Source organism: Chiloscyllium plagiosum, unplaced genomic scaffold (genome assembly GCF_037043375.1).
Source record: "Chiloscyllium plagiosum isolate Xiang-an unplaced genomic scaffold, Cpla_swu_hap1 HiC_scaffold_9, whole genome shotgun sequence".
In the NCBI taxonomy this organism is placed as follows: domain Eukaryota; kingdom Metazoa; phylum Chordata; class Chondrichthyes; order Orectolobiformes; family Hemiscylliidae; genus Chiloscyllium; species Chiloscyllium plagiosum.
In genome coordinates this window covers 81,915,691-81,942,841 of record NW_028270147.1, presented here as the reverse complement: position 1 = coordinate 81,942,841, position 27,151 = coordinate 81,915,691, and the positions used below count along the sequence as shown (strand labels likewise).

At 41.1% G+C, this 27,151-nt stretch overlaps 1 protein-coding gene across 1 annotated transcript in view; it reads right to left on the bottom strand.

Annotated features, from left to right (window-relative positions):
* uck2a (uridine-cytidine kinase 2a) overlaps positions 1-26,504 on the bottom strand; it is a 42,794-nt gene extending 16,290 nt beyond the window's left edge. Inside the window, exons 1-5 of the mRNA XM_043699854.2 lie at positions 26,204-26,504; positions 13,964-14,123; positions 13,764-13,860; positions 9,747-9,889; positions 4,423-4,520 (exon numbers count right to left, since the gene is read on the bottom strand). Coding sequence (XP_043555789.1) covers positions 4,423-4,520; positions 9,747-9,889; positions 13,764-13,860; positions 13,964-14,123; positions 26,204-26,293 — 588 coding nt within the window. The 5' untranslated portion in view covers positions 26,294-26,504. The remainder of the gene's footprint in view (positions 1-4,422; positions 4,521-9,746; positions 9,890-13,763; positions 13,861-13,963; positions 14,124-26,203) is intronic.
* Positions 26,505-27,151: the final 647 nt, after the last annotated feature.

Genomic DNA, 27,151 nt, shown 5'->3' with positions numbered 1-27,151 from the left:
GTTACAGGAGACACACTCAGATGACAAGGAGCATCTGAAATTACAGCAAAATGGCTTTGACCAAGTTTATTTTTCATCATTTAATACCAGAAGTATGGGAGTGTCTATATTGGTTAGGAAGAATCTCCCATTTAATTTGTTAGAGTGTGTTAAAGGTTTGTAATTCTTAAAGCCTTCATAAGTGGTGAAGAATATGGTGTTTTAAATGTTCATTGCCCTCCAGCTCATCCCCTTAGATTTTTGGTAGACGTTTTTTCTAAACTGATAAGTCTCGAATCCTGGCACATCATTATAGGGGGAGATTTTAACTGTCTCATGGATCCCACAATAGACAGGTTGCCCAAAGGTCCCTTGATGCCCTCTGTACAAACTAAACAGTCAGTGGATCTGTGTGGGGAGTTAGGTACGGTGGACGTCTGGAGGTGTCTCCACCCTATATGTAGGGATTTTACATTGGTCTCCAGTCCACACAGATGTCACACGAGGATTGTTTTTTTTCTGACCCCTGCGGTAACCCTAGATTTGGTGGCATCTTGTACAATTGATAATATTACCATCTCTGATCATGCTCCAGTGTACCTTATGGTTAAGATTAAGGACGTTACAATGGGTTCGAGGTACTGGCGAACGGATCCCTTTATCCTCAAGGATAATAAGGCGTGGCATATTTCTCTAGGAATTTCAGATGTTCCTAGACATCAACTTAGGCTTGGTTGGTAGTTCATCCGTCCTCTGGGAAACTGCCAAAGCCTGTGCTAGGGGGTTAGTTATTTCATATTCCACGAGCAGGAAGCGGCAGAAGGGTGAGCAGCAACATCTCCTTGAAGCACGGTTGAAGGCAGCCGATAAGGCCTACTTTGACAGACCTTCAAACTACAGAGGATTAAGGCGCTGCGGTCTGCACTAAATTCCGTGTTCACGCAGATGGCAAAGAAGGAGCTGGCTTTTGCAAAGCAAAGGCTATATGAGCATGGTGACAAGCCAGGCAAATACTTAGCGCATCTTACCAGGAAAAGGAGGGCCCCACAAGCCATTACGGTGATTAGGGAAGGGTCTGGGAACCTAACGTGTGATTTTAAAACGATTAATGTGGCATTCCAGAGATTTTACTCCTCAGTTATACCAATCAGAGGATTGTGAGGAGGGGCAGGCCAAAATGGAATTTTTTTTTAATGAGCTGAAGCTCCCGGGTGTGAATCCTGAACAAGAGTCCTTTCTCAATGCCCCCTTATCAGAGCAAGAAGTGCAGGAAGCTGGCACCTGGTCCTGATGGACTTCCCAGTGAATTCTATAAGGAATTTAGAAGTAAAATATCAGTCCCGATGCTGAATATATGTTTAATTATTCATACAGTCATGACTGTCTCCCACCATCTCTGACAGAGGCCAATATTTCACTTATCCTTAAAAAAAGGAAAGGACCCGGAAGATTGTGCTTAGTATAGGTCCATCTCACACTTAAATGTGGACTTTAAAATCCTGTCTAAGACTCTCACATTAAAGATGGAGACTGTGTTACCTTCTATTATTAAAGAAGATCAGACAGACTTCATAAAGGGCCGCAGATCCTTCAATAAAGTTAGGAGGCTGCTTAATGTAATTCAAGTATGCCAACAATAGTCAATATATGGATGGGAGTTTTCTCTAGATGCAGAGAAGGCATTTGACCGAGTTGAGTGGCCATATCTTTTCTATACTCTGGAGCGGTTTGGTTTGGGCAAAGTCTTTATAACATGGGTAAAGGTTCTCTACGGTGGCCCTCTTGCAGCAAGTATCGCCAACGGGGTAAGATCAAGCAACTTTAATATTTTTAGGGGCAGCCAACAGGACTGTCCCCTTTCACCACTGCTTTTTTACAGTGGTGATTGAACCATTGGCAGAGGCCATTTGTGGGGATCCCAATATATCAGCTCCAGAAATGGGATCAAAGTTACATAAGATTTCATTGTATGCAGATGATGTCCTAGTTTTTTTGACAAATCCAGCGGTTTCAGTGCCTTGCCTGACACAATGCATTCGCCCTTTGACGCTTTGTCGGGGTACAAAATTCATTTTGCAAAATCAGAGGCTATGCCTATGGGTGGTCTTACAAAGGAGCTAGGTCTTGAGGGCAACTATAGATTCCCATTTAGCTGGCCACAGGGGAGTTTTGTGTATTTGCGCATATACATTACTCCAATTCTGGATTGGCTGTTCAAAGACAATTTTATACAATTATTGATAAAATTAAACAAGATCTTCAAAGATGGGAGGCACTTCCAGTCTCGTGGTTGGGTCGGAAAGTGCTTATTAAGATGAATATTCTCCCCCGTTTGCTATACCTTATACGGATGTCCCCCCCAACCCCCGATTTTCAATAAGCAATCACTCAGGAGGATGAACGGCTGATTCCACTCTTTTATTTGGCATTGTAAGTGGCCCCTCATTAAATTAGCTTAACGGCAACTGCCTCACAGATTGGGGGGAGTGGACCTTTCAGACATTAAATTTACCGACTAAGCTAGTTTTTGTCCAATGTGAATGCTTGGGTTTGTGGGGATCCTCTTTCAATATGGCTAGATAGCGAAGCCTCCCAGGCAAGGTGCCCCCTTACCGGTTTGTAGTTTTTGGACAAAATGAGAACAGTTAGGGAATATTGCCATAACCCAATAGTTATCAATACTGTTAAAGCATGGAGGGCAATTCAGCAGAGGGAAGGTAATATTGGCAAAACATCTTTGTTTACACCTTTAATGGGTATGCTGGGTTTTCGACCGGGGATGATAGATTCAGGATTTAAACTTTGGGCAGCTAGGGGTGTGTCTTGCATGGGCAATTTATCTGAGGGAGACGTAATGATGTCCTTCGATCAGTTAGTGCTTAAGTGCGAGTTATGTAATAGAGACCTCTTTCGATTTTTTCAAGTTAGGGATTTTATTCAAAAAAAAACTACAAATCTGACATAGAGAGGGGGTGCTAAGGGCTAAGAGTACACTTTCTGTTAGTACTTTAGATCATCAATTGGAGGGTGCCCCCTCAGATGAGTTTGAGTGACTCTGCAGGATGTGGGAGAGACAGCTGGGTGTTGAAGTTTCCTCAGAGGCATGGGAGGATATTTGGGAGAATGCAAGGGAGATATCAACTTGCAATTGGACACATGCTTTACAGTTGAAGATTCTCCACAGGGTCCACTTGGCTTGGGATTGTTTGTCAAAATTTAAACCAGGGGTATCTTCAGCATGTTCCAATGCAAGGTCTGTACGGGCACTCTTACCCATTGTCTCTGGTCTTGCTATAGGCTTCAAACATATTGGAGGGCTGTGGCGGGTGCAATAGAGAGGACTTTGGGTGTAAGGGTGGAGAAGGACCCTATCTCTTTCCTTTTGGGCCTGCCCACTGTATTTCCTGCAGACGCGCATAAGAAAATGCTTTCCAATATTCTCACGTTCTGTGCAAGAAAGGATATCTTGCTAGGTTGGATATCTGAAACCACACTCCCGGGCTTGTTGGATTGGCAGAAGATCGTTATGAGCATGTTCCCCTGGATTTTCTCACAAATATGGTACACCACAAAACTGAGAATTTGTATAAGCCCTTTTTGAGTATCTTGACACAGGTTTATCTGCCACACTAAAAAGGGCTTTTATATGGCCATAACGATTGTGTTTTACAAGCCCAATATCCAGGGAGGAGGAACTGTGAATGTATGAGCATTTTGTTTGGCTGGGCTGAGTTATTACTATTTATTAGTTTGTTGCTGTTTTTTTATTTATTTAGTTAAATAGCCTATTTGGGTTTTTATTACACTATATAATTTTCTGTATATGTTTATACATTTATACATGGGGGGGCGCGGTTGGGATTTTTTTTACTTGGGTTATTTTTCTTTGTATTGGTTTGTACTTGTTGTAATATTAAAAAATCTATTTTTCCAATAAAATATATATATTTTTAAACATTTAGGACATCTGGTCAGCATGAACGAGTTGGACCAAAGGGTTTCAGTGCTGTACATTTCTATGACTGTGTCTGTGAAACTATTGAATTAGGACTGACAGTACATCGAAACATTGCATCAAATATTTCACAACCTGGTAGTTACAATGACTTGATTATTACAACTGCAAATTATTTTACCTTATTGTTAAATTATTTCAACTATTTCCAGCTCCATATAGTTTAACAGATGCAATTATATTTTTACAGAATTTCTCCAAAATCAAATTTAAAAACTCATTTCACTTACAAATGTCACCTCCTAGCTCAGTAAATTATTTCTCAGTCATAACAGCTTCAGCAACAGAAATTAAACATGATATGTCCAGTAAAATCCACAAATTAACCAAACAGGACTCATCCATATTGGGATAAGGGAAAAAGGGAAATGGGAGGACCCACAGTTGCGAGTATGAACTCGATACATTTATGGCCGTGTTATACTTACTGGGAGACAGAATTCTTCAAACGCTGGCTTGACAAATGTTATATACTGTGTTAAAATTTGTTCCAGGTCCCGTTGTCTTTCACTGATGTCTCTTAATACTGAAACAAACAGAGACTTCTTACTGAGGAGTTGCAAACTGAGAATTTACGGAAACATTAACTTTAAAAAATCATTTTTAAAACAAAAATACTTCCATAATTAGTTATTCACGTTCTCATTTATTAATCTAAGACATAAATGTCTCACAACTGTTTCAATCTGCTAGCAGTATAAATAATTAATTGTTTTAAACAATTTAACAGATGGCGATTTAGAGTAAAATGCATACATTTAAGAAGTTGCATACAGGTTTCATAATGTATTGCAGTACAATATTGAGACAAGAGGGGTCCAGAAATAATAACCAACCATACCATTTGCAAAAATCAATATTCACCGTTCTCATTTCTACACAATGCCTTCTCCACAGTGAAAACAGCCAGGTATGCGACATTCATCCAAACTATTACATCACCAAAGATGTTGCAATGGTTAATCACCTGTTAAATCCTACTGTGCAACTATGGAACTAATTGCAGGACACGACTGCATGCTGTTATGCAAGTTGAGGGAACAATAGGTAAAATGGATTTAAGATTCTTTTCCCCAAAAAATATAGAGTGGATAAAATGAAAATCTTTCCAGAGTGACTTTTTACTTTTTGCAATGGTCATTTTAATTTCAGTGTGTAACTTTGCATGATTTTAGCCCTCTGATATCTTATCATTGTAAATTCTGACACATTGATGGATCATTTAGACATGGCAACTTCTTTGTACATCAGGAACTTATAGGCTCCTGTGAGATTGAGCAGCGTATGATGATGCTGAACAAAGTTTCTGAATATTTTAAAGGTTGAGCTTGCTGACACCAAGGAGTACGTGCAGTGCAAGGCTTCTTGTGGAAGGTGGTACCTTCGGTTCAACCTCATGGACATGGTAGATGCTAACACAGTAGTCAGTAGATTGACCTTCAAAACCTCGACTTCCTGCCAAGTTCCAAACAAATCAGTGGAAATTAGCAAACTTGCTCCCCGGATAAATCTGAATCAAGATTCATTACTCCTAATCCTGTAGGAAAACATGCACAGTCAGCCTTTATGGCTCATGGCATCAGCTTTCATTGATTTGAAAGACACAAAGTACAACTCCTGATGTGTGAAGCAAGAAAACAAAACGTTTTCAGGGCTTTACTTCAAAGTGGGCAATAAATTTTCTCCAACAGAAGGTATAGGCTCCTGTGAGATTGAGCAGCGTATGATGATGCTGAACAAAGTTTCTGAATATTTTAAAGGTTGCGCTTGCTGACACCAAGGAGTACGTGCAGTGCAAGGCTTCTTGTGGAAGGTGGTACCTTCGGTTCAACGAAAACTCTGTACCATCATCAGATATTATTGAAGATATAGCAGAGATTATAAAACTTAAACACATCATGGGCTTCATGAATGATCATTTACGGTAACTGTGCAGCAAAAAATATCATTCAGTTTAGGTCCTCAGCTGACTATTAAATTAGTCACTCTTAACTATGACAATTAGTGTAACTGAATTTGCCAAGGAAACATGGTCACTTGGTGAAAACTTCCATAGGAGTTACCATCCAAAAAGAATAAAATGGTGACAAGATCCAACTGAAAAGCAATCTGAAAAGTTGGACAAAAGCAATAACCTCTAAAAAGGCAAGACATTTCTTCTGGGTGAAGGATAAAGTCCATTACATTTTCCCCTCTCTCAAGGTGGAGATCTAGGCAGAAAAGAAGCAAATGCAATTCAACCCAGAGAAGTGTGAGGTGATGCATTTGGTGATGTTAGACAAGGCAAAGGAATACACTATAAACTGGAAGATACTGGCATGTGCAGAGGAAATGACCCCTTGGACTGCATGTCCACAGATCCCTGCAGGTAGGAGGGTAGACTAATAGGTGGACAACAAGACATCTGAAATACTTTTTGTAGTTGAGGCAGGGAAGGCAAGGAGCTAAATAAAACTAAGCCACCATTTGTGTATGGCGGTTCTGATCACCTCAGTACAAAAAAATGGAATTGCAGCAGAGGCTACAGAGGAGGTTTCTGAGGCTATTACCAGGATTGGAAAAATTGCATCAAACAGGAAAGATTAGACAGACTGGAGTTATTTCCTTGAAACCAAGGAAGCTGAGAGGACTTTTGATTGAGGCGTACAAGATTGAAACAGGTCTAGGTAGAATGGAAGGTCTTATTTCCCTTAGTAAAGAGTTTAGCATTTCAGGGTATAGATTTAAAATAGTTGGTAGAAACATAAGAGGAACAGGAGGAAACGTTTCTTTCACCCACAGGGTAGTAAGGGTCTGCAACATTTGGGCTTGGAAAGGATATTAAAGAGAGAAAAAGGACAAACCCTGAACTTTAATCTAAAATAAATTCAAATTTAAAAAGATTTCTGGGACTTCAGGTGCAAATTCATAATGCCTAAGGTTTGCACAAAGTGCTGGAAAATAGTTTTAGGTTAGGTGCTTTGTTTCTTGGGAGGCACAGACATAATTAGCAGAATGGGAGAAAGTGGGCAGCACGGTGGCACAGTGGTTAGCACTGCTGCCTCACAGCACCAGAGACCGGGTTCAATTCCCGCCTCAGACGACTGACTGTGTGGAGTTTGCATGTTCTCCTCGTGTCTGCGTGGGTTTCCTCCGGGTGCTCCGGTTTCCTCCCACAGTCCAAAGATGTGCAGGTCAGGTGAATTGGCCGTGCTAAATTGCCCGTAGTGTTAGGTAAGGGGTAAATGTAGGGGTATGGGTGGATTATGCTTCGGCGGGTCGGTGTGGACTTGTTGGGCCGAAGGGCCTGTTTCCACACTGTAATGTAATCTAATTAATCTAAAAAAAAAGTAAGATCAGAGTCGAAGAGTGTGGTGCTGGAAAAGCACAGCCAGTCAGGCAGCATCTGAGGAGCAGGAGAATCGATGTATCAAGTATATGTTCTTGAGTCCTGATAAGAGCTTTATGCTCAAGATGTTGGTTCTCCTGCTCCTCAAATGCTGCCTGACCGGCTGTGCTTTTCCAGCACCACACGCTCAACCATAAATTAGCAAGGTGTCTGCTTTTTGTGCCACAACATTCTAAGATCATAAGATCACAACATTCTAAGATCATTGGGTGTTCGCCAATGACTGCACAATATTCGGTGCGGTTTGCAACTCCTCAGATACTGAAACAGTCCATGTTCAAATACAGCAAGATCTGGACAATATCCAGGTTTGGACTGACATGCAGCAAATAACACCCATGCCACACAAATGCCAGGCAATGACCATGTCCAATAAGAGGCAATCTAATCACTTTCTTTTGATATTCAATGGTAACACTATCACTGAATCCCCCATATCAAAGTCCTGGGTGTTACCATTGACCAGAAACTCAATTGCACTCACCACATAAACACATTAGCTATTCCTGTTGAAGGGCTTTTGCCTGAAACGTCGATTTTCCTGCTCCTCGGATGTGGCCTGACCTGCTGTGCTTTTCCAGCACCACAATCTTCGAGAAAATGGTTTCCAGCATCTGAAGTCCTTGTTTTTACCACAGTAGCTACAAGAGCAGGTCAGTGGCTGGGAATACTATAACGAATAACTCATCTCTTGACTCCTGTCCACCATCTACAAGCCACAAGTCAACAGCGTGATGGAATACTTGCCACTTGCCTAGATGAGTCAGTTCCAACAACACTCAAGAAGCTTAACACAATCCAGGACAAAGCAGCCCACTTGACTGGCACCACATCCGCAAGTGTCCACTCCCTCTATCACTGACACTAGCAGCAGCAGTGTACTATCTATAAGATGCCGTGCAGAAATTCACCAAAGGTCCTTAGACAACACCCTCCAAATTCATGACCACTCCAATCTAGGAGGACAGGGGCAGCAGGTATGTGGGAACATTACCACTTACAAGTTCCTATCCAAGCCACTCAACATCCTGACATGGAAATACACTGTTCCTTCACTGTTACTGGATCAAAAGCCTAGAATTCCCTCCCTAAGGGCATTTTGGGTCAACCCACACCATGCGGAGTGGACTGTAGTGGTTCAAGAAGGCAGCTCACCACCATCTTCTCAAGGGCAACTAGGGATTAGGCAATAAATGCTGGTCAGCCAGCAACACACACATCCATCTAGTGAATATAAAAGAAAAAATCTGTTCACAGCATGCACATGAAAAAGCGTCCTTCTTCTTAAGGTAATTTGCCAATCTACGAATTTACTGGTGAAATATGACAGGCTATTTTGGGAGCTCAGATACCAAAAATCTGATTTTCCAATTAGCATTTGAAAAAGATCTTTTCCCTGGGGTGGGGGAGTCCAAAACTAGAGGGCATAGGTTCAAGATGAGAGGGGAAAGATTTAAGAGAGACCTAAGGGGCAACTGTTCCACACAGAGGGTGGTGCCTGGAAGGAATGAGCTGCCAGGGGAAGTGGTGGAGGCTGGTACGATTACAACATTTAAAAGGCATCTGGATGGGTATATGAATAGGAAGGGTTTAGAGAGATATGGGCTTAAATGCTGGCAAATGGAAATAGATTTTTTTAGGACACCTGGTCAGCATGGGAAAGTTGCAACAAAAGGGTCTGTTTCTGTGCTGTACATCTCTACACTCTATGTACAGAAAGCACAAAAATAACACTAACCAGAAGAGTCCCAAAGGTAAAACCTACAATCAAGTGATAGATTTATCCTTGGTTTTCTATTTAGCAGAGGTGGGTGTGTCAGGATGCTATTGGATTTCTCTATCATCATGGATCGAAGGTGGCCAGTATTGCACAGAACAAGCTACCTGACATGATGAGAAATCACAGTCTCTCTCACACTATTTAAAAAGAGGATGCATCTCAGCTTCTGGCTCAAGCTCCTGATCTTTGTCCACCATGTGATGCAAGTAGGTGTTTGTAGAGGTTGGAAGCTGGATGGATGTCTCATGATTCTGTTCCTGGGTATCATAAAAACCAAGCTGGGCACATGCCAGGTTGTTTGACCTCTTCCACAGAGTCGACCACAGCCAGGTTGCCTTGGTAATGTACCAGACTATGTCCAAACATGAGGTTATCTCTGATCAGTAACACTGCAAAGTATGCAGTATCTTAATAAAACACTGATATTATCAAAGTTCAAAGACCTTGTACATAAATAAAGCTTTGACAATGGGGCCAAATGAACAAGGGAGTCATTTGTTTAATCCTTTGGACTTTTTAAGGAAAAAAAGATGCCATATTTACACAGATCGCACATCGTAATGATAGTTTCAAATGCCCTGTACCTCTGCGTGATAGCCGGGTGTCTGCATCAGTATCCACAAAGAGTTTCATCTGAAACATGTCTCGGATCTCCTGCATATAAAAGGCCAAGATACCTTCAAAAAGCACCACGTCTGCTGGGTAAACAGTAACCGTCTCAGACTTTCTGGAAAGGCAACATATAAACAGGAATACTATGATTTCTACTGCCGATGAGTGTTAACTAATTATTCTAGCCTTTCCACAGCTCTCAGCAATTTTCTTGGTACGTATAAAAATTGAAAAAAATTGCAGATGCTGTAAATCAGAAACAAAAACAGAAGGTGCTGGAAAAGCTGAGCAGGTCTGGCAGCATTCATGAAGAGAAATCAGAGTTAATGTTTTGAGTCCGGTGACCCTTCCTCAGAATTCTTAATTTGATAACTTTGTTTTTCCTTCAAAGATGCTGCCGGACTTGTTGAGCCTTTCCAGCAACTTCTGATTTTGTTTTTTGTACATATTTAATTACTCAATGGAATCAAGTATATTTTCAAAATTATTTGCCCCTCCATGTCAGTAATGCCCCTGAGAGGTCTTGTGTAAGGTTCCATTCTATGCTGCAAAACTCATCAACATAATACTCTCAACATTTGCATGCTTGTTTTGTTTTGCTGGGAGAGGGAAAAAAAAAGGTACTTTTGCAGTTTACAGCGCAAATTGTACAGACCTACTTCACTTGAAAAATTGCCATTCAATTTTGAAGTTAGAAGTCTTTATGAGATTCTATATTTAAAAAATAATCAAGTCCAGGTCAGAATGATCTGAACTCCTTGTTCTAAGAAGATTCTGTCTTAACATAAAAAGATTTATTTGTACAACTTTGTAATATCAAAATATACCCCAGAAAAACATTTGGTAATAAAAGGGAGAAATGCTGGAACAAGTTATGAAGGTGTAAACGTTGCTGGAAAAAAAGTGGTTTTCGAACAGGGAAGAGCAGATTTTAAAAGAAAAGGTAAAGGCCTCATGAAAGAATTGGTAACTAAAAGGTTAAGATCTTAGTTGATACTTGCCACTTGATGAATGGGTTCATTCTCCAGCACAGAACTGAACAGGAACTATTTGATAGGTTGGAATTTTTAGTATGGAATGAAATATTCTAGTCCTGCCCAACTAAAGCATCTTAAGTGAACACATGTAACTTGGATTCAGTTCATACTTGGGACGGTATTTATATTGCTTTCATGGATTTAGAACTGGTAAACTTGCCAATATCATATTATTCTCCATTTTTAGTGAGACAAGTCAGACATATGCAAATTCAGAGAAAGCCAAGGTGCTAAAGTTAGAACACAGTTATGCTGTACATCCAAAGTTACTGTACTAGTAATCCAGAAACCTACACTAATGGATTTCTGTCACTGCAGCAGACAAAACGTTCATTTAGCATTTACAATTGAAAAAAATTCACGAGATGTGGATATCACTGCATTTGTTACCCATGCCTTGAACTGAATGGTGTGCTAGGCCATTTCAAAAGGCAGTTAAGAATCAACCACATTGTTATTTCATGGTTCTGAAGTCACATGTAGGCCAGACCAGGTAACGATGGCAGATTTCCTCAAGACATCTGCTAAGGGAGATTAGTGAACTGGATGGTTTTTTTTACAACAGCCAATGGTAGTTGTCAAGGTCAATGAGTGAGACAGCTTTCAATTTCAGATTTATTCATTGGAATTTAAATTCCATTGGCTGCTGAAGTGGTATTTGAATCCATGTCCCAGGATGCTATCCTAAGCCTTAGAATTTCTAAAGACATTACCATTCTGCTACCATCTCCCCCTAATTTTATATAGTATAAAATATGGAATTAAAAACAGATTGTCACCAAAAGCCCATTTGCTTTACTAATGTCCCTTTAAAGAAGGTATCTGCCACCTTTGCCCAGATTGACCGATACAGGATTCTGGACCCACAGCAATGCTATATGCTGCCCTGTGAATTACTTTGTTAACCACTCAGTGGGTGTTCTTTTCTATAAAGATTTTTTCATTAACCTATTTTTCAAATCAACCTCATCAGAAATATTACTACATACCTCTGGAGCAGGTGGGACTTGAATCCGGGCCTCCCAGTCCAGGTATAGGGACTCTACCACTGCATTATAAGAGGGCCCAACTACTCAGTTGTATTTAACAGGGTGGATCACCATGGCCTGATCGCAGTTAAGAATTGGCAACAAATACTGGCCTTACTAACAACATGCACAGCCTGTCCATGATTAGATTGAGATTAGATTAGATTCCCTACAGTATGGAAACAGGCCCTTCGGCCCAAAAAGTCCATACCAAACCCTCCGAAGAGTAACCCACCCACACCCATTCCCCTACCCTGTATTTCCCCCTGACTAATGCACCTAACACTATGGGCAATTTAACATGGCCAATTCACCTGACCTGCACATCTTTGGACTGTGGGAGGAAACCGAAGCACACGGAGAAAATCCACGCAGACACATAGAGAATGTGCAAACTCCACACGGTTACCTGAGTCAGGAATTGAACCCAGGCCCCTCGTGCTGTGAGGCAGCAGTGCTAACCACTGAGCCATCGTGCCGCCCCTGACAAATTTGCACCGTCAATAGATTTTTTTTTTAAAAGTGCAAAATCTTTACTTGATTTTGGCACTAAATTTCATGAAATGCATGTGTTCAATTTTATAAAATGTCCCCCATTTATAATTTCCCTCGCTCTCAAAATCTCGAGTTCTGTTAATTTTAATGGATTTCTGTAAAATATCTAAATTGCTTCAAATAGTTCACCCAAGCAATATGTTACTGCTTGTAAAATAGTAAAAACCTGTCAAAGAGCTTTATAGAAATTTTAAAATACGTACATACAATTTGGCACCAAGCCACACAAGGAGATATTGGAACATTAGACCAACATTTGGTCAAAGAGGTTGGTTTAAAACAGGATCCTAAGGAAGCAAGATGGGTACAGGGGTCTAGAGAAAGAATGCACAGCCTATGAATCACGAACTGAAGACACTGGTACCCATGATGGTGCATTCATAATTTTTATTGCTCAAGAGACCATCAACTGGAGGATCCAAGTTAGATTTTGCATGATTGTATGGCTGGTGATTACGGGATTAAATGGGGTTGAGGGCAAGGCTATAAAAGGACTGAAAACAAATTGAACTTATTTTAAATTAGCGGTGTTACCAAAATGTAGGTCAACAATCAGAAGAGCGATGGATGAATGTTACTTGGTCAAAGTCAAGGTTTACGTAAGCAAGTTTTGGATGCACTCAAGTTTATACAGAATGCAAGGGAAAAGGTCATCCAGTAGATCTTTGGAATAATTTGAGCCTGGACATTTACAAAAAGGCATGGATAATGGCTTTGGCAGCAGATGAGCTAAAGCCAGGACACAGCTATTTAGGTAGAAATAGGATTATGGTGATTCTTTGGTTAGAAGTTCAGCCTGGATTCAAATAGGATGCCAAAGTTTTATTAGGTCTGGCTGAGGTTCAAATGTTGGGGAGGTAATAGGACATGGTGTCTCCTCCCCACTCCTCAAAAACCTATCTAGTTACCTCATTGCTATCTCCCAATTTGACAGAACTCAATCTTGTAGCTATACAAGTTTACATAATTATAAACGGAATGAAAAAAAACTTCACATTAAGCCATGCATAAGAGAGCCAAGCCTGATACCTGCAAGATCACAAGGGAGGCTACACAAATTTTCCTTCTCTTAACCAAACACAGTACTGCTATACTTATGACACCAGGGTCAATTTTGCAACTCTGTTCTGTGAGGCTGTACTGTTCACTGGTTTCTCCAGTCAAGACACAGTTGATAATTCTGAGACCGGAGTTTGAGGAATGAAAGTACAAAGAAAACATCAACTCTACAAATAAATTGGCTTAACGTGCCAGATAAATCAATTACATCCAATATGTACATCTTTTGGTGCCAACAGAATCTGCCAAGTATTACTTTGTCCACAGGAAACATTCAAAACAAATATGACCTTGTATTAGTGTAACTTACCTGGAATGTGAAACAAAGTCATAGACAGGAATCTCAACTGTTTTGCCTTCAACAATATCCCTCAGGGTGTTCAATATTAATTCATTATCAAAAGCATCTGTAAATAAAATAAAATGGAAACAAAATCATTGTGTGAACAAAGGCTACAGCGGTACATAATTAAATTCTGTGTTGATAGTTCCTTTGCCAAATTCATCTACCTGGATGATCGAAGTTAAATTGGCCTTTCATTGCTTTTCCTTTCTGTTCAGCTGTTAACACTTGGTAAAAGCTGTCTTGACTCACAATAACCACCTGCCGCTTATGATGATCGATTTCATTTTGGCCAAGTAGCTGAACTATTTTTGCACAAACTGAGGACTACCTCAGAAAAGAGAGAGAAAGACAAGTTTAGGGCAGTTATAGTTCCTACATTAGCTATTTTATTACCATTTGGCCCTGTCATATTTCAAAACTATACAAAAGTAGAACAATAAACAACTTCGAGAGATGTAGCAATGTTAAACTTTTAAAAGGACATTCTTAACATTTAACATACTTCAGCTTAATAACATGCAGAGATATTTAAACCAAACATCAACATCTTAGCAACAAGACTAAATTAGTATTACTATCTCTGGTTTTGTAGTCAGACAAAATTGAGGCAGCATGAAACCATTATCACCAATAGGCATAACAATACGAAAGAGCTGGGCATAACTGCTACAAAGTTATGTCTGTGGCAGTGTGTGAAGCAGTTCTTTAAAATTAAGCACTGAATTTGTTGGATGCAAAAGCACCAAATTTCAAGAAAGGTTAATGACAAGCTGTTTAAAAAAACTTCCTCAATCATGAATGACACCCACCATTATAGATGTAAATGTTACCCCTCCAAATTTGAGATTATACACGTCTAATAGGCAGATGGAATATTTATGGTTATAGGTCAGTGGTGAATCAGTGATGGCATTGAGGGGGGCTCTTGTGGCACAGGGTAGCGTATTATTACCTTTAAACCAGGAGGCCTCAGTTAAAGTCCCACCTTCTACAGAAGGACGTTAAAACATCTCTGAACAGGCTGATTTGGGAAATATTTTTAAAATGAACGCATTGAGAAATTGCTACTTTATAACTTCAAATATAAGTGTCAAATAACTAGGAATCCTCAAGCCCTTTGACTGGATATGTTTTGGGAAAGGAAAGTATTCTAGTTGAGCCTGTGAACATCTCCAACAGAGATCACAGGATAGTGACAAGGAGCAAGAAATATGATGGCACCCCCCCACCCCTCAACTTTCCCAGAGGCCTTGGGTAATGCATCCATTTTTTATATTCCTACTTCTGGCCTGTCAAAGATCAGCACAGCATAAAACTGAAGAAGTTGGGCTACAGCAGGATCATCTAGGGTGCTAGATGATGATAAGAGCAACACTCAGCCAACTACGACGTTTGAATATATATTTTCTCCCACCATATTACCATTTGCTACAAATCCAATACCACAGCATGAAACTGGAATGTGACTGCCTGTTAGGCTACAGTTTGTCATTCGAGCCAGCTGCATCTTCTCAGCCCTCCTCTGCAGCAAATACAGCAGAAACTGCCAAACCGGGTGGGGTTCCTGAGCAACACCAGGCAATGTTTAACAGAGTTCACAGAGTCATAGAGATGTACAGCACGAAAACAGACTCTTTGGTCCAGCTTGTCCATGCTGACCAGATATCTGAACCCAATCTAGTCCCACCTATATCCCTCCAAACACTTCCCATTTATATACCCATCCAAATGCCTTTTAAATGTTGCAATTGTACTAGCCGCTGCCACTTTTTCTGGCAGCTCATTCCATACACGTACCACCCTCTGTGTGAAAACGTTGACCCCCGGGTCCCTTTTATATCTTTTCCCTCTCACCCTAAACCTATGCCCTCTAGTTCTGGACTCCCCCACCCCAGGGAAAAGATTTTGTCTATTTCTCCTATACATGCCCCTCATGATTTTATAAACCTCTATAAGGTCAACCCTCAGCCTCCAACATTCCAGGGAAAACAGCCCTAGCCTCTTCAACCTCTCTCAAATCCTCCAACCCTAGCAACATCCTTGTAAATCTTTTCTGAACCCTTTCAGGTTTCACAATATATTTCCAGTAGGAAGGAGACCAGAATTGCACACAATATTCCAACAGTGGCCTAATCAATGTCCTGTACAGCCGCAACATGACCTCCCAACTCCTGTATTCGATACTTTGACCAAAAAAAGGAAGGCATACCAAACTCTCTACAACAGAAGTGTCATCTCATGAGACTGAAGGCTACAGTAACGAACTTCATAACAACTGTTACAATAAAGTCCAACTGATGAGTGCAAATCCTCCAATGATGCAAATTAGTGATTTCCACACCACTGGAAATTGGTGCTGGCTTTGTTTACATATCAAAATAATTCTTGAATAAAATGCATTATTGAAGAATTCATTGTAGCTACAATTTCCACTGACTTTGACAAAGCCCAGATTCTGGCATCTTGTTTTGCAGGAACAATGGGAAGAGGTACAAATCAAATATCAGGACTGTTTGTAAACAAATCACTTAAAGTGGTGGGGATGAGAGAGTAGTTAATTAATATCAGGATTCCAAATAATTCAAGAACAAAAACAAATGATGATAGGCCATTCAAAAATCCTGGCTTCAGCCTCAACTGGAACACTGCACCCTGTTCTAGAAGACACTAATTTAAGGTCATCGTCAAAAGACACAACGGAGACAAGAGGAAAAGCACCTTGTAAAAATAAAACGGTTCCAATCTCCAATGCACTGCCCGAGAATGTTGCGGAGGCAGATTCAAACCTGGCATTCAAAAGCGAATTAGATAATTTTCTCAAAAGTGAAAAAGAGATTGGAAGACTATAAAGAGTAGATAGGGAAGGGAACCAGGTGAATTGCTCTTACAGAGCAGGGACAGACAAAACAGGCCAAATAGTTTTGTGGAGCATGAAGGGTAATGACCAGAAATGTCAACTTTCCTTGGCTTTTCCAATGCTTTCTGACCGGCTGTACTTATCCAGCTCCGCAATTTAATCGACGTGGACTTCCAGTATCTGCAGTCCTTATTATGTCCAAGCCAAATAATTTTGTTCTTTGCTGTAGCCATTCTACAATTCTTGGTTTGTTTCAAGTGTTTTAACATTTTCTTTTAAATTTGGGAGATTGGAATAGGGAGGAAAACCTAGATTGGCTTTTATTGCAGGAAGCAACTATGTGATAGCTGCTTGTGTTTACTCACTGCCAAAACTTTATTTTGACTGCAAATTCTGCTTTCTAGATAAGACAGCAGAATCAGATTTAGTAACACAAATGCAAGGAGCCAGGGCACTAGATGTACAGATCCTGCTTTAAGAGTGAAAGTCCAATGTTATAATGCATAAATACCAAGTTCTACTCTTGAAAGCAGTATGGCAAGTGCAGAAAGATGCCCTGGAAACACATATGACAGATCATCCACATGAGCAGACAGTAGGATTATTCAGCAAGGCTACTGTTTAGTTGCTTTTCAGATCTATTTCCTCTTGCATAGACAAACTCTTGATTGCCAACAGTGTCAGCTACACATCAGAAAATAGCACAATGAACACATAGAACAAACCCTACATACAACACTAAAGGCAGAGAAGTCCAGAATTCTTGCCACACTTGTAAGAATGGCTCTGAGTGAACAGAAATTAACTGACCTCAGAATGCTCATATCAACCTCCACAGCCATTGGCAAAAGTTAAAAATATTTCAAGTTTTGACATATCAAAAAGATCCATTTTAAATACATTTGTATGACTTGTATTCAGACTGCTGTTGGAGACCTTTTCAAAAAGGATCTGGGAATTTTATCCCAAAATTCCATCCATATTCCTTATGAGAGAGGAGAAACTAAATCAAATTTCTTTTATAAAATTGGTTTTCCATCAGTTTTGGAGTTTACTTTACAACTCTGTCCATTTTTCAAAGTGAAAAGTTACAATTTCATCATGCAAAGAGTTTTATAGTTTGTGCAAACAATCATGGCAAGAGACACCAATAGTCTGAGGCGAAACACACAGGTCTTTTACAAGGTATGGGGAAAATGGGTTGAAAATATATCTTCCAAGATCAAATGGCAGAGCAGACTTAATTAGCCGGATGGCCGAGTTCTGCTCCAAAATGGCCCATGTTCTTTAGTGGGCAAACAAAACTTTAATTTTGTGGTGCGATGGAACTAGGAACTGATTTCTGGTTTAAGAAAAATAGCTGCATTTCAATAAATAAGTATGGGATCAAGTTGCTTGGGAGTACAACAATAAAAAAAGTCAACAAGTTAATTATTGAGATAAGTAGGTTTCTATGGTTAATACTAGTTTTAACTCTGTTTGAAATCAAGGGAAAATTCTGTTTGCTAACTGTTCTCTCCACAATGATCCTGGATGAGCTGAGTTATCCCAGGATTGTTTGTTCTACATGATGTGCTATGCATTTCCTTGCTTTATCAATTAAGCAGTCACAAGCTCCTCAGTAGATTAGAATTCTGATAGTAGCCCTCAAATGGTCAAACATAGAATCAAAGTATTACAGTTGTTTTCGTAACTCCATTAATTGCACTTTTTAAGTCTGCGCATTTTTTGTGCTTTTTTTTCCAAAAAAATCATTAATTATGCTGAAAATTCTCAGCAGGTTAAGTAGCATTGGTGAAGAGAGAAAGAAAAACAGAGCTAATTTTCCACTTTCATCAGAATCCCTGTGATGTTGGAACTACCGCACCAAGAATGCACAGTGCCAAAAAAACGCAGTTTTAAGCATAAAACAATTTTGTTAAGCATTAAATTGGCTCGTAAGTGGTTCAGGACAACGGGAAAGCTACAGCCACGTTCACACCATTCAAATTCTCCACGCTCAAGGGAACTGTAGAGATTGGGTGCTTCTATGACGTATAATTTGACACTTCTAACTCCAGTGTGATAAACATGCTTACATGAGCAAATTCTGGAACTTGGATTTTTGAAGTGACGCAGATGGATTTTAGTTTCAGTTCTGAGAAGATGATTTATTTAAAAGGAAGTCAGACATCATTTGGCATAGTGACTTCAGTGTGTAATTCCCAAGAAAACATGTTTCATTCAAGTGCCCAGCAGGGTATCTGTGACGTTAATGGTGGGATATTTATATGCTGAGCTTACAACAGACAAGGAAGATAGACTGAGTCAAGTAGTTTAGTTTTTGGCTTCAGAAGGGGGCAGCACGGTGACTCAGTGGTTAGCACTGCTGCCTCACAGCGCCAGGGACCGGGTTCAATTCCTGCCTCGGGCAACTGTCTGTGTGGAGTTTGCACATTCTCCCCGTGTCTGCGTGGGTTTCCTCCCACAGTCCAAAGATGTGCAGGTTAAGTGAGTTGGCCATTGGTGCATTAGTCAGGGGTAAATGTAGGGGAATGGGTCTGGGTGGGTTGCTCTTCAGAGGGTCGGTGTGAACTTGTTGGGCTTAAGGGCCTGTTTCCACACTGTAGGGGAATCTAATCTGAAATTAACGGGATTCAGGATAACAGTTTCCTCCGAGTAGAAGAATTAACATTTCCAAGTTTGAATCCTGATGTGGCAGGTGGTGGAATTTGAATTCACTAAATGTCTAGAATTAGGTTTCTAATGATGATCATGAAAGCATTGCCAATTGTCAGGAAGAACCCATCTGGTTCCTAATATCATTTAGGGAAACAAACTGCTGCCCTTGCCTGATCTGGCCTACACAAGACTCCAGACACAAAATAAATGTACTTGTCACTTAACTGTCCTCTCAGCAATTTGGGATCGATAATAAATGCTGGCCTTGCCAGTGACATCCACATCCCATAAATGAATAAGCAGTTCAGTTTGGTTCAGAATACGATAGAACAAAAGATACATATGGATCCCCACAGCACCTTCCCATGCAATCGCAGAAGATGTAACATCTGCCAGTTTACTTCATTCCTCTTCACTATCCAAGGCTTCAGACACACCTTCCACGTCAAACAGCGATTTACCAGCACTTCATTCAATCTAATCTATTGTATTCATTGGTCACAATGTGGTCTTCGGTATGCTGGAGAGACAAAACACAGACCTAGTGACCGTTTTGTGAAACACCTACCTTCAGTCCACAAAATGTCCCTGATCATCCACTTGCCTACTACTTCAACACACCATCATGTTCCCTGGCCAACATTTCTATTTCAGGCCTGATGCAGTGCTCCAGTGAAGCTCAGTACAAACTGGAAGAATAGCATCTAATTTTCCACTTGGGAACCCTGCAGACTTCAGGTCTCAATAGAGTTCAATAATATTAGGCTCTGCACACCTTCTTCTATGAGAAAGTGAGGACTGCAGATGAGATAAAAGGTTGAGATAAAAGGTAGAGGGGGTGGGAATTTGGGGGAGGGGTGCTGGGAATACGATCGGTGGAAGGAGGTGAGGGTGATAGACCTATCACCCTCACCTCCTTCCACTAATCGTATTCCCAGCACTCCTCCCCCCTACCTTTTATCTCAGCCCACCTGGCACACCAGCCTCATTCCTGAAGAAGGGCTTATGCCTGAAACGTCGATTCTCCTGCTCCTCGGATGCTGCCTGGCCTGCTGTGTTTTTCTAGCACCGCATTTTTCAATACCTTCTTCTATGTCTTTTACCTACCCTCACGCACTAGACCCTATCAAAACATGGGCTTTCAGTACAGCCATCCCCTTTTCACCTACTTTTGGTCCCCATTATCAGTTTCCCTTTCTCTGATCATACTATCATTGATCTCTTTGTCTGCCTAACTGTTGTTCTCTCTTCATGCTCCACCTACGCTTGTTCACTCATTCCTTTTCCCCCTCCACCTCTATCTTTGGCACAAAGACCACCTTTTCCTAGGTAGCATTAGTTCTGAAGGGTCACTGAACTTGAAATATTAATTCTACAGTCTTGCCACAGATGCTCCCATACCTGCTGAGACTCTCCAGCAATTTCTGTTTTTCTTTCAAGGAAAATCCATTGAAATTTTGGATGTTGGTTTAAAAGAGTTAAAACGGTAAATAGCTGTCCACTGTTCAATTAACAGCTAATAATAAGGAGTTGAATTTCTGGTATATTTCAGCTAGAGACAGTTTTAGATACAAAACGCCATTGTTAAAGAATATCAGAACAAGGAGAATTTTGACCTGAGGTGGCTAAAGATACCAGGGATATCCAGGTTGAATGGGGAGTCTGTAGCCTTTGGATGGTTGGCAGAGATACTAAGGGGCTGCTTTCCTGGAGGAAAACAGAAAGCTCAAGAACTCTATGACTATGACAAAGTGTCAGCCAGTATGCAAATCATTGATAGTACACATACCAAGCAGTTAGTCTTTGAAGTTTTACAAAATCTGACTGGAGGTTTGGAGGTGCATGTCTAATATGTGTAGAAGGAAATTGAATTCAGTTAAGAGCAAATGTGTTTATTGTATTTTTATTAGCTTTAATACTATTTACAATAAAGTAGTTATTACAGCCCATGTTCGTTGACTTTTGTGTAATAAGTTTATTTTGTTGAAATCATAAACTTTGTGGATTCATTCTTTTCAATTCTAAAAACCATTACAGGTCTCTACCATGATCATAAATTTACAACTAGCAAAAGCAGAGCTTCTGCTTCCAGGGGGTCAGCAGTCATGCCAAAATTAAGTGATTGCTTGGAATTGACTGTGGACAGAGGTCAACTCCAAAAATTACTTTTCTACTGTAGGCAGAAACAGCATTCCTAAGTAGGTGGATTTGCCCTTCCTTGGGTAGTGGGAGTTATAGGAGAAATCAAAAAAAATTCTTCCAAAAAGCAGTTGAGGCCCAGTCATTTGAAAATGTAAAAAAAAAAGCGAGATTTTTATTAGGCAATGATATTAAAGTTTATGGAACTGATGCTTGTGGATGGACTTGAGGTACAGATCAGTCACGCTGAAAATGTGTTGCTGGAAAATCGCAGCAGGTCAGGCAGCATCCAAGGAGTAGGAGAATTTACGTTTCGGGCATGAGCCCTTCTTCAGGAATCTTGGATGTTGGCCTGACCTGCTGCACTTTTCCAGCAACACATTTTCAGCTCTGATCTCCAGCATCTGCAGTCCTCACTTTCTCCTAACAGATCAGTCACGATCTTATTAAAATTGAGAATGTCTCTAAGGTCTGGATGGCCAGTGTCAGTTCTTGTTGTTGTGCACTTTAACCTGCAATACCAACAGAGCAGCTTTGCAGCCTGGAGCATTGAAGCAGAACTACTTCTTGTATTATCTAAGATTAATGAAATGATCAACAGAAATAGTCATACAAAATGAGACAGTTCAATGGAGGAATGCAATATGCAATGCAAGCCACTAGCCAGTAAGGAGGAAGGGATGTCAACACGTTCTTCCCAGACAACATTCAGCTGATCAATGAAATACAAGATGCTGAACAGTCTGAATTACCTAATGCAGCAAATATATTGGCTATTCAACAAAGCTATGTCACAACTAAGCTGCACACATCAGCACAATGCAGTGTAGCATTAAGCAAGGTACTAGTGTCATCAGTGGCAGGGATGTGCTGTAAGGTTACTGTTAGACTGGTATACAGGATATATTTTAAGCTTAAATCACATGATTGTAAATTTGATTTTTCTGATTACTTTCAGAGACATCCAAAAGAATAACTAAGAGATACCAACAAGATATAGCATCTTTCTTCATTCCTGGGCCATCATTACTCTACATTCTGGAAGGATTTAAAACACAGAATTCAATTTTAACAGTAGATAGGGAGCTAAGCAAACTGATTCTGCACCTATGTGCTATCAGAAATTGTCTAAATTTTAAAAATTCATTTTTAACATGGAAATCAGAAAATGCTGGAAATTTGGAGTTCTATGTTATTTTGTTGCTTCTTCTAGGTGCTGAATGGCCTATGTGTGTTCAATGTCATTGGTTTCTGTTTTCAGTACCTGTATTAAACCATAGTAAAATGGGGAAACTAATCAAAATGTCTTTATGATTAGTGCTCATAAGATTAGAAACAACTTCAGAGAGATTTCCATACTATTAACAAGTGATAACAGAAACCAGAAAAAGTCAGAACTGCATTTATATTGCACCTTTGACACCATCCCACAGCACGTCATAGGCAAGGAGTAACTGTTGCAGTTTTTACAGACGGGTTTCCTATACACCAAAATCCCCAAGCCTTTGTGGTCCTTTACATACAATTATTTACTACACACACTTGAACAGGCTGGGGCTGTTTTCCGTGGAGCGTCGGAGGCTGAGGGGTGACCTTACAGTGGTTTACAAAATTATGAGGGGCATGGATAGGATAAATAGACAAAGTCTTTTCCCTGGGGTGGGGGCGTCCAGAACTAGAAGGCATAGGTTTAGGGTGAGAGTGGAAAGATATAAAAGGGACCTAAGGGGCAACTTTTTCATGCAGAGGGTGGTATGTGTATGGATGAGTTGCCAGTGGAGGCTGGTAGAATTGCAACATTTAAAAGGTATCTGGATGGGTATATGAATAGGAAGGGTTTGGAGGGATATAGGTCGGGTGCTGGCAGGTGGGACTAGCTTAGGTTGGGATATCTGGTCAGCATGGACGGGTTGGACCGATGGGTCTGTTTCCATGCTGTACATCTCTATGACTCTAGTTCACCAGAACATAAATCCCTCTTTTATATATCAGCAATGCCCTGGAGCAACACGCACAGATACAGGATGATCAGCAATTAGACCATTCTATAGTTGCTGGATTAGAGTGGTGCTGGAAAAGCACAGCAGTTCAGGCACCATCCGAGGAGCAGGAAAATCAACGTTTTGGGCAAAAGCCCTTCATCAGGAATAGAGGCAGAGTGCCTCAGGGAGGAGGGTGGAGGAAGAGAGCAAAGAATACAATGGGTGAATGGGGTGGTATGAAGGTGATAGATCAGAGAGGAGGGTGGAGTGGATAGGTGGAAAGGAAGATAGACAGGGAGTTCAAGTCATGGGGACAGTGCTGAGCTGGAAGTTTGGAACTGGGGTGAGGTGGGGGAAGGGGAAATGAGGAAACTGGTGAAGTCCACTTTGATGCCCTGGGGTTGAAGTGTTCCGAGGCGGAAGATGAGGAGTTCTTCCTCCAGGCATCGGGTGGTGAAGGAGCGGTGGTGAAGGAGGCCCAGGACCTCCATGTCCTCGGGTGAGTGGGAGGGGGAGTTGAAATGTTGGGCCATAGGGCGGCGTGGTTGATTGGTGCGGGTGTCCCAGAGATGTTCCCTAAAGTGCTCTGCTAGGAGGCGCCCAGTCTCCTCAATGTAGAGGAGACCACATCGGGAGCAACGGATACAATAAATGATATTGGTGGATGTGCAGGTAAAACTTTGATGGATGTGGAAGGCTCCTTCGGGACCTTGGATGGAAGTGAGGGGGGGAAGTGTGGGCGCAGGTTTTTGCAATTCCTGCGGTGGCAGGGGAAGGTGCCAGGACGGGAGGGTGGGTTGTTGGGGGGCGTGGACCTGACCAGGTAGTCAAGGAGGGAATGGTCTTTGCGGATGGTAGAAAGGGATGGGGAGGGAAATATATTCCTGGTGATGGGGTCCGTTTGGAGGTGGCGGAAATGTCGTCGGATGATTTGGTTTATGCAAAGGTTAGTAGGGTGGAAGGTGAGCACCAGGGGGGTTCTGTCCTTGTTACGGTTGGAGGGGTGGGGTCTGAGGGCAGAGGTGCGGGATGGGGATGAGAAGCGTTGGAGGGTATCTTTAACCAGTTCCAAACTTTCAGCTCATCACTGTCCCCATGACTTGTCCTATCTGCCTATCTTCCTTTCCACCTATCCACTCCACCCTCCTCTCTGACTTGTCACCTTCATCCCACCCCCATTCACCATTGTAGCCTTTGCTACCTTCCCCCACCCTCCTCCCTGACCTATCACCTTCATCCCCACTCCCACTCACCTACTGTACTCTATGCTACTTTCTCCCCACCTCCACCCTCTCGTTTATCTCTCCACCCTTCAGGCACTCTGCCTCTATTCCTGATTAAGGGCTTTTGCCCGAAACGTTGATTTTCCTGCTCCTCGCATACTGCCTGAACCGCTGTGCTTTTCCAGCACCACTCAAATCCAGAATCTGGTTTCCAGCATCTGCAGTCATTGTTTTTACCCATTCTATAGATGCATCATTTACACAGAAAAAAAAATTGGGGGCAATTTTGACGATCTAGCATTTGCCCTGGTAAAAATCAGAATGCATGATATATATGGCATAGTTTTTCGGACAAAAGTCCAAATACAATGTTAATTTAAAAATAAGTGTATATTGGAAATTCCCTTTATTGTACCATTTGATTTGGCAGACGGGGCAACTCTGACTAATCCGTTTGGTCATCGATGCATGAAAATATGAATGTAAGAAAAGTCAATCCTTCCCGTTTTTGTATTATCAAGACCCTACAGACGGTGCGAGATACCTTTCGACATCGTCTTCAAATGCATTAAGCAAAAAAACTATTATGCCAACTTCAAATATGTCGCCCATATGCAACGCGAAATCATTCTTCTTTAAAATGGGCATGCAAAGAAATAAGCTCAATTTATGATTAAAATGCTTAACATGGGAAGCTGTTCTAAACAATATCCCCCAACCGATAGAAAATGGCCGGAAGACCCCATCTCCATAAAACAGTAACTACGTAACTTAAGAGGCGTTTCTAAAATTTTTTTTAAAATCAGATTTTTAAAAACTGAGACGCTATATTGCTGTGTTGCTAGGGGATTCAGGAAGATCATTTACGAGAATAACCTTGGGTTTGAGGGATTCTCACAAGAACCTGATGTCATGCTAACACATGGCGGGAAACATGTGGCTGACCGGATACAATGTGCAATGAAAAATATAGCCAGATAGTTACAACAAACTTGACCTGTTCTGAGAGGAGTCTGGCGCATTACAGAGGGCTCAGACTCTTAAAGAGGACGTTCTCATCGCTTCCAACCCATCCTTAAAATTTATAAACTTAACAATACATGTGCCAGTCTACACTTGACGAGCATTAGCCCCACATTAAAACCCCTTCACTTCTGGGCAAAACTCAAGATACAACATCTTACATCGTTTGTGAACTGTTTTAAAAGACAATAGATGCAGTTGCAATGACTGGAGGGTTGGACTAGATTCCCTCCACGCTTCCGACCAGAACATCCGCCACTTTGTTACATATTCCAACAATATTCTGAAACGTGAAACCACAACCTGTCACTGTTTATTTAACCGCGCCCGTCATATAAATCATTGCAACACTGTAGCACCCAAAACGAAAAGGGGTCTGCAGACACTTCCACCTCCCCGCTACTAATCCCACAGGCAGTCCGGGACAAAGGGGCGTCTAAACCCCCGGAGAAGCCACACAGCCGCTTCAACTCGCTGACAAACACTGAAAACGCATCAAATCAGATACATAAGCCATACTTTGCCGCTGGCGGTGCCCCCTCCGACCCCGATTAGAAAGGGTTTGCGGGGCTTGTGGTTCTGCACCGTTTGATCGCTGTCTCCAGCCATGGTTCATACAGCCCTCGGCTATTTTCTGTCTCCTCCCTCCCCCACCTGCGACTCCGGGTTTGGTTGCTCCACGGGAAGAAAAAAAAAGAGGCTAAGTCGATTGGATTTCCTGCCGCATTTCTAAAAAGCACCCGAATTTATAATTCTGGAGGATGATGACACACTCCAGACGCTTTCCAAACCCCCACCCGCTGCATCTGACTAGGTACAGCAGACTTCTGACTCAGAAACCGCCTTTCCAAGCAGAATAACCAGGCATGCCAACTTTATACTCAAGGGCAGGGGCGGAGTGTAGCTGAGTAATGAAAAAAGAACCACCCATAGCTCACTTTACTGGGAATAACCAACCAATGACATCCATAATAGTAAGTCATAAAATATTTAATAACATTTTATTAAAATCTATATTTTATCAAGAAAAATCCAAAAAGAAAACTAAGGTCTGAACTTTTATCTGTTTAACTCCTTGTGACCAATACCTTGTTTTATTTTTCTCTTAATCCCATTAATGAGGATCTAATATGACTCTTCCTTGTAAAAACTATATCTTCTACCCCACAGCATTCTTACACTGCTGAGAACGAGGAGCACATGCCTTGTCCAGTAACTCCGCAGGTGCTTAATTTGCTATATACATCCCCTTCTTAAAGGTGACTCTAGAGTCAAAATTATAAAATGTAGGGCTACATACACTTGAGTTTGGAACTATTATGCACGGCATATTCTCAGCCCTTTGTAATTTAGCACAAACAAATCTGTAAATATATATACACAGGCTGATGCCTTCCTGATGGCATATGCTTTTTCTCATTGTTTCATAAGACCTTGGGTACAGAATACACACAGATTTCATCCAAG